At 33.8% G+C, this 8,421-nt stretch overlaps 1 protein-coding gene across 1 annotated transcript; it reads right to left on the bottom strand.

The window, feature by feature from the left end:
- Positions 1-351: 351 nt before the first annotated feature.
- Positions 352-8,070, bottom strand: LOC119530353 (integrin binding sialoprotein). The gene is made up of 6 exons (XM_037831454.1): positions 8,017-8,070; positions 7,878-7,928; positions 7,706-7,783; positions 3,861-3,926; positions 1,401-1,565; positions 352-858 (listed from the first exon to the last, which is right to left on the bottom strand). Exons 1-6 carry the CDS (start codon positions 8,068-8,070, stop codon positions 352-354), a joined length of 921 nt encoding a protein of 306 aa, XP_037687382.1.
- Positions 8,071-8,421: the final 351 nt, after the last annotated feature.

The raw sequence follows: 8,421 nt of genomic DNA, 5'->3' as shown, positions 1-8,421 counted from the left end.
GCGCTTCTTGCGCAGTGTGTTTAGCAGTTAGCAATAGTGCAAAGTAAAAATGCTATTTATAGAACTACAGCTTCAAAACATTCAATGGCCCTCGAGCCCATGGATTGATTTACTGCTTGATAAATGGCCCTGATTTGCAATGATATTTCAATAACACGCTAGGGAAAAGCAACAAAGAGCTCATTGCTGGCAGAAGCAATTACAGAGAAACTCTTTGGAACAGTAGCACCATTCCACGTTATGATAGGCACATTTTTTTATATTGCACCTTCCTGAGTTGAACTTTGAAAATGGTATCCACACGAAACACCAAAATGGATGAATTCATCCCAGGCTGGGCTTTCAGTGGTTCTAGTAGTAATTATGACTATAATAGCCTTGCCCTTTGTAGTAGCTGTACTCATCCTCGTAAACTCGGTAATTGTCCCCACGAGTCCCCCCTTTCTCATTATCGTAGACTTCATAGTCATCCTCATATCCATTGGTGTCTGTTGGTTCATACTCCTCGTATCCAGTAGTGGTTTTCCTATATGGTGGGTTGGTGGTCCCGTAGATCTCCTGTCGTGGGGTTGTACGTGCAAACCCACCATCTGGCAAAGTTGTTGTCTCAGAGCCGCCATTGTCCTGTCCTCCAGTCGTTGTGGTCCCTTCTGCGTCGTCTTCAGTTTCACCTTCTTCATTGTCCCCACCACTGCTGCCATTGCCATTTTCTACTTCAGTGCTGTTGGTGCTGGTGCTGTTTATGCCTTGCTCATTTTCATCCACTTCAGCTTCATTTTCTTCATTTTCATTCTCTTCCTCTTCTTCTTCTTCATCACTTTCCTCGCTTTTTGTGGCTTTGTTTCCTAGATTCCCAGCCTGTAAGGATAAGTTGGAAAGAATCCAAAGTGTGAAAAATTCAAAACTTAACACCACCACTTTATCCACCACAATATTCTCTACTGGCAGCCTCCTTCTAGATGTAATTTTGAATGAAATCAACTTACAAAAGAATTGATGGTGGGGCTTCAAAAATTCAGAATAGGTACCTTTGTTGTTGGATTTTGATGGGGGAAAATGTGTCTGAGAAGCCTTCTCTGGAAGATATGTCCTATAGATACTTTCTCTATCTTGAAATCCTCTTCTCTGAAAAGCACTGGTACAAGCTGGTCACATTTCTATCTGGGCCTTTTGTTATGCCCAAGATGCTTGTCCTCAGTCTTTGGTTATGATATAGAAAGTCAGTGTAATAACAAGGGAAGAGCTTTCCTTATTTGTAAACAGGGAAATTGTATCTGCTCTTGCTTTTTTAATAAGTTAATAAAGAAAATAAAAAATACTAAGTGTATAGTGTCTGGGTAACTAACTTTAGACTTCAGTAAAGAAATTTTTTAAAATTAATATTTTGGAGTGACGATTACCTTCTTGGGAAACTGGATTGCAGCGAAACCTACATCCCCCCTTGCAGGTGTGGTCTCGTCTCCATACCCAGGGGTTGCCGTAGAAAGTGTTGTGTTCTCGGCCTCAGATTCTTCATCTTCATTTTCATCAGAATTTTCATTGTTTCCTTCTTCATTCGAAGTCTCCTGTTGAAAATGTTTATAGCAAAAAATGTTGTTTTAACTGGACAGTAACTCAAAATTTGTTGGAGTTGCGAAATATTATCGGAAAAGTGTTGTATCCCTCAGTCGACCCATCCCCCAAAGTTGACAATTCTACCTCTTATGCCATTTTACACTTCTCACTTCTAAGAATTCAACTAAAAGTTACATTATTCTATTTGTCTCACTATACTGTGTTTAAGATATTTTTTCTTTTTATTTTATCAATTAAATAATGTGTATGTAATTCTTTCTACTTATCTAGCTATATATATGGTGCTATACCATGCATTCCTTAGGTTTTTAAATTACCAGTAACTACTACAACATGGTAGTAAATTAATTCTTATATATGCTGACAAATAAGCCAAGAACTTTGTATTCATTTTACCTATTCCTTTTAAGAGCCCTGTAAAGTGGGATTATTGCTCCCATTCTTTTGAAGAAAAAATTGAGCTCAGGAAAGCTAAATAACTTGCTAAAGGTCATGTAGTAAACAATGAATTTTGTTTACCTACCTCAAAAGCTGAGGTCTTTCTAATGTACCATGATGTTTTTGATGGTGATTAGGATCTATAAGAATTGTCCACACAACACCTAAATTTTTTTTCACAAAGGAATTTTTAATAGAAACCTCTTCTATTCAAAAAATTGAATGTATATCTTATTTAGCACCAAAAGGAAGTAAATATATTTTGTTTCCTTTCAAGTTTACTTAAATATAAAAAGATATTTAATTCAAAATCCATCTGTCAATAAATAAGCCAGTTCTGTGCTGTATGTAGTAGTCAGAATGTTTCAGGCATTTAACATACAATCAAGTTTTTTGTAAGTGAAGAAATGAAACACTTCAAGATCAGAAATTCTTAGTAATATATTATGTTATCACATGAAGATGTTTAAAAAAATTAACACATCCAATGAATTTTTTTTCACCTTTAATATTTCACTCTTTTGTCTTTACTGTATGTTGTCAGGCAATTATTTATTAATTGAGCTACTCTCCCAATGTAATTCACAGTTAATATTCAAAGTCAAGAATTCATACATATAGAATGTATCTACTTTAAATTAGTACTTGAGTATTGATTCCCAAAAGAGTCTTTTCTCCTTCCCCAACCACCACCAAAGAATTGTTGTCAAAAGGACATGCAATCTAATTGGGGAATCTAGCTGGAAAAACAATTTTACAACCACTGTACAGTAAACAACTGTAGTTAAATGGATTACTAGAGCTTAGTTCTTGAATAAGATTATCATGTGGAATTCCAGGCAAAAGTTTGTGGAATTTACTAGGTGGCATCTTCCCTTGGTACTGTCTTGATATTGTAGCAAGGGCTTCTTCAAGCTATTAGGGTAAATTATGGTACTATGGAAATGTTAATTCATGGTTAAAAAAAAAACACCCTAATGATTTGTGACCAACATCATTTTGCTTTCAAGATAGATGTTTATCCATGATCCATTTTTGACTGTCATTGTCCATTCATAAATAGCACCTGAGAATATCTGAGTTTAGAAGGTTCCCATACTGGTGGGTAGCTATAATTGACTATCCAGGAAAATTTATCCTGATTGGTACGTTTCTTGGGTAAGAGTGTAAATTATAAAAATATTATACAATTTCCAAGATAGAATAGATGAATTTTAGCCCCCAACTATAGCAATTTGTAGTACTATTTTGGAAGAGATTTATATATCTTAAATATTTACATTTCTGTAAGAACATGAATTTTAATTATTAGGCATAAAGGCATATGAAATTGCTATTAAGAAGAAAAACCCTGATCTGTGCATCAAGAAAGGCAGATCAATTACAATAACACCATAGAGGTTACAAGAGCAACTTTCATATACTCACTTAGTAAAGTGAATTTTTTAAAGTTCAGTCCTTAAAACAAGTATTGCACTGAGTTAAGCATTTTTATTTACTCCTCCACACATGCTCTAGCCACTTAAATATAAATAACTCTTTCTGTTGCTTGTTATCAGAATTTACACTTCTTCCACTTAAAACGGAAACACTTTTGCTTTTGTATACTACTTACAGGTAACTTTAACCCCAAGCTGCAATAGTGTTTCAGCAGTTAATTTCAGTTGATTCTAATTTAAATAACATCCCACTTTTCCAAAATAGAAGACTGTGGGAAGTTTGTAAGCCAGCAATGCTATTGCAGAGTTCAGACTACTGTAGACTAGTTTCCTATTTTTATTTTTTATTTATTTTTTATTTTTTTGCTGCCTGGTGTATTATGAAGAAGATGGCAGAAATTCCCTTACCTCTTCTTCCTCTTCCTCTTCTGAACTATCACCATTTCCATTTTCTTCAGATGAGTCACTATTGCCCTAAAAAAGGTAATTAAAAATATACACACATGCATATTTAAACAGCAATTAAAATTTCCTGCTCATTGTAATAAGATAGACTGCACATAAATATTTGCTCAAACTAATTAATACTGCCATCTTGATTGATACATTTACCTACAAGTTTCATGCTAATGTGAAAAAGACAAGGATATGGGCATCTATAAAACAAGGTTAGAGAGTAAAGGGCATTTTACGATGATCCAGATATGAATTGGGACACTGCATTTTCAGCCCCCAAAGCACTGCCAACATGTTAAAACATTTCGATAGGTGAAAACTAGAGCAATGAATCACTGAATTGTTTAGCTGAGAGATCAACAAGATTATCTGGTCCAATTTCTTTATTTTATAGAGAAGGAACTGAAACCCAGAAAATTTGTGACTTTTCCATGCAATTCAAGGCAGCTCTTACGTGAAGAAATAAATCATTGCTTCATTTTATTTATAAAATGTAAATGAAATATTAGGCTTATTATAAAATATAAAGAATTACCAGATGATTCTTTTAAATAAGAAGCTCTCCTTGTGAATATAAATTGCAATTTGATTTAAAGAAATTTAATTTGCATATAATTTTTAGTATCCTTAAATTCAATTAAAGCTAATGCCTAAATTGAGGTTAATTTTTATATGCCAGGTGAAAGTTAAATAAGAGAAAAATATATTCATCTACTTATTTAGGAGATTTATCTAGCACCACCATTTCTCTAAAGAGTTCAGTGTGAATGAGTATAAATTAAATCAAGGATTCTGTATATAAAAGCATAATTGTAAGTTAATGAGCTTTGTCCTTTTTAAAAGGAAATGTAAATATAGGCATCTGTTATCAGAGCCTTGAAGACAGTAGAGGAGATTCTTCATCTCTCTTCCAATAACAATCCAAATTGAATTTTCCTTTTTTTCCTCCTGAAGCCACTACATAAAGGCACCAAGTATACAATGGACACCCAAATTAACATTCTATCATTTCCTGCCAATTTTATCTTTGATTCTGATGATCCAATTAAGGACCCTGCCTTTGGAAAATACAGCCGCAGAAAGACCTCTAACCTTAGTACCGGAGATCAGATATTAAAAAGTACTCATGTCATAGTCATGCTCAGAGCTGTACCTGTTGGCCTCAATCCTCAGTGGCCATGTCAGCCACCCAAAGAAAGGGAATCTTGTCCCCTTGAGCCAAGAATATCCATGGGTAGAAGAGAGAATAAGACGACCGGCTCTTCTACCAACATGAACTTAATGTTTGTGCCTTCCCCGGCCCAGAGGGTGAATAAAGCAGAATATTCTATTTGAATTATTTTTATTTGTTAGTTAAATTAAATATAGAGGACAGTATATTTATACAGATGGAGGTGTTTTTCTGAACGTTTCCTGACCTCTAGCCTCCTCCCTACCCCAACCACATCATTCCTCAATTAGAATTTGCAGTGAGAACAATTTAAAAACTGAATGAATTCCTTCAAGACTTTGCAGTTTCTTTTCTGCCCTTCTTTCATTTATCTCTTATTACCTGTTTGTCATTAAGTATTGTTGATTCTTCAACAAGTATTTCACATATATGTGTGTGTGTGTGTATATATGTTACATGTCTGTGTATAGTTTTACTATTACTCCTTCTGACTTCTATCACTCCATTCATTCAGTCCAAAATATATATTTTTTCAGACACATTACTGGGGTGAGGGCCATAGCTTACAGCAAGAGAGAAACTTGGAAATATGTACAGTATGTACAGTTGCCCTGTGTCTAGTACTGTGATAGCTGAAATGAGGTCAATAAAAGAAATATAAGATTATTAAATATAAATTCTTGTCTTCTAAGAATTTATACACTAATCAAATACAATTTGAACCCATAAAGAAACTATTTCCTTGATTAATATTGCTAAAATAAGCTCATGTTTACTTTCATTTTTTCTATAGCTAAGCAGATAGGTAAGCTTTGGTAGATTACTGTTAGCCTTACAACCAATGTAACATCCTTCAGACAAATTGGTATTTTAGAAATGATTGTATATGAACACACATTCATCTGAATAAAAATGAATTTCAAAGTCAATGCAGTTTGATACAATTTTAGGTGACAAACTGGGTGCTAAATATCTAACTTAATATATACTTAAAAGGATAAAGAATAAAGAGCTATGGAAAACATATAAGTAGATATGGGAAGGAAAAAAGTCCAACTTTGTTAAAGTGGGAGAATAGATCATGAATTATAAAGGGAAATATATTTTGCATAAGGGAATACATATTTAATGGGTTTTATTTTTAAACTTAACTATCCTACCTATAACTTCTACATGAACTGAAGTAGATCTATCTGCATATAATTTGTGTCAAATTTTTATACTAAAGATGTGTTAAAAGATGGATGAACTTGGGGTCTAACAATAATGAGAAATATAAACTTCTGTCCTTATATCTTTTCACTATGGATATTTTAATTGTACTATGCATATTTATCTGTAAAAATTTCCAGGTGGGAGAGTCTCTAAATATCTGATCTTCCAGAAAAGCCGAGGAACTTGTCAGAAACTTAAAGTTGTTGCCATTTCCATTTAGTTTAGAAAGAAAACAACGCAAACTTTCATAGGAGCACTATTTATTTCTGGGCTGAGGTGACCCAAAGAATGAAAAGTTCTGAAAACCAACAACTCTTGTATAATTTAAGCTCATGTTTCTGTAGCTACACACAATCCCCACAATTAGAACAGTGCTGGAAATACTTTGAGATTATCATTTCCTATCATTGTATGAGTTAGAGATTGGTTAGCCCAACATATGGTAGGATGCTATGCCAAACCACCGTGCTGAGGCATCATTTCTGCATCCTGACTGCTTTTAGTGTCTTGAGAGTCCTGGTTCAAATGGTGCATAATTGGTGCCTTGAACCCAAACTGTATAGCCATAAAAACAGTGCAATTCTGGTTTGTTGTATATTTAAAATCAACACCACACTAACCAATTTTCAAAGGGCCTCCTCATGTGTAACCCAGAAAATGCTGAAACTCTATTTTTAATGGTGACTTCCTTTTTGTGTACAATTTTTAAGGGATATTTTGTTTTTTCTCACAAGGTTTATAGTTCACTTCATGAATTTCTCTTTTTCCTCTGTAATTCTTGGACCATGTTTCCATTACAATCATCGCAAATATATGCCATAGGGTATTGTTGATATCGAAGTCTGTTCCTTTTTTTACCCTAGTGGCCTACACATGCCAAAAAGTTCAAAAAAGATCTTTGCCAATCACCATTAATTATCAGGATTTTCTTTAAAATGGTTTCTGCTGTTTGTGAAGTCAGTCTCCTCCCCCCACTAATTAAAGAGCTCCAAATTATTGGATGTAAAACATAGCTGTATGACAGTATTGAATCAACTATGACAAGATGATTAGTGACCTTATCGCTTACAATTAACTGATACAATTGGCCAATTTTACTCAGTGGGTTAGCCAAAATACCTGAATTCAATGTGCCAAGGTGTTTTGTCTTTATTTTATCATTCTAGCCTGGGTCTAAATTATTTTACTTTGTGTGTATGTGCATGTGTGTGTGTGTGCTTTTCAAAGAGAACTTTTAGAAATAAATTTTATTTTACTGGTATTAAAAAATAAAATTTTTGTAGCAAGCAGTATTTCTGGCTGAATTTCAGTGCAAGTAGAATTCATGTGTCCTGCAGTTAAATTTGATTTCCTTTAAATTGGAATAAGTTATGGTAGACTGTTGAGAAGAGGAAGAAAATTTTATACTTACCTGAACCGGAAATCGTTTTAGAGGAGGATAAAAGTAGGCATGCTTGTAAAGATAATATCGTGGCCTGTACTTAAAGACCTGAATAAAAAATGATATAGTTATGTTCAAAGCACACACACAAAAAATCTAGAATAAGTGAAGTCATACCATGAAGTATGCTAAGATTAATTACCCCATTTTCTTCAGAATCTTCTACTTTGGCTCTCTGGTGTAAATTTTTCATCTGTTTAAAGGAATATTTCATTATTCCATATCTTTTCTTTTGCATAAAAATTCAAAGAAATAACTTTAAGATTTTAAAAAGAACTTACAGAGAAAGCACAGACCATTCCCAAAAGGCTAAGCAAAATTAAGGCAGTCTTCATTTTGGTGGTTGCTTCTGGAATTAATGAAGGGGTAAGGTTAAAAATATTAAAACTAAGAGAAGTTTTCCTCATACTCAAAGATGAAGTATTTAATTTCTGTATAATTGTAGTTTTCATTAATTAAAACCAGATTTCTACTTCTGTTTCAAAATTGTTCCTTCCATTTAAGTGGTATTATAAAACCTACTTTATCCATCTGTTTGAGCAGTCTGTCAAGGAGATTCCATATTTTGTTTTAACCGATTTGCTATGATCTGTTTTGCAAGACCATTTGAGTTCCTTCATGGCAAGGGGCTTTGAATGCATCAAGTACTTCGGACTGGGGGAAGATGAGAGTCCCTATATCATTGA

The sequence above is a fragment of the Choloepus didactylus genome, chromosome 3 (genome assembly GCF_015220235.1).
Source record: "Choloepus didactylus isolate mChoDid1 chromosome 3, mChoDid1.pri, whole genome shotgun sequence".
In the NCBI taxonomy this organism is placed as follows: domain Eukaryota; kingdom Metazoa; phylum Chordata; class Mammalia; order Pilosa; family Megalonychidae; genus Choloepus; species Choloepus didactylus.
Note: the sequence above shows the minus strand (reverse complement) of the source record. Positions and strands in the feature narration are given on the sequence as shown.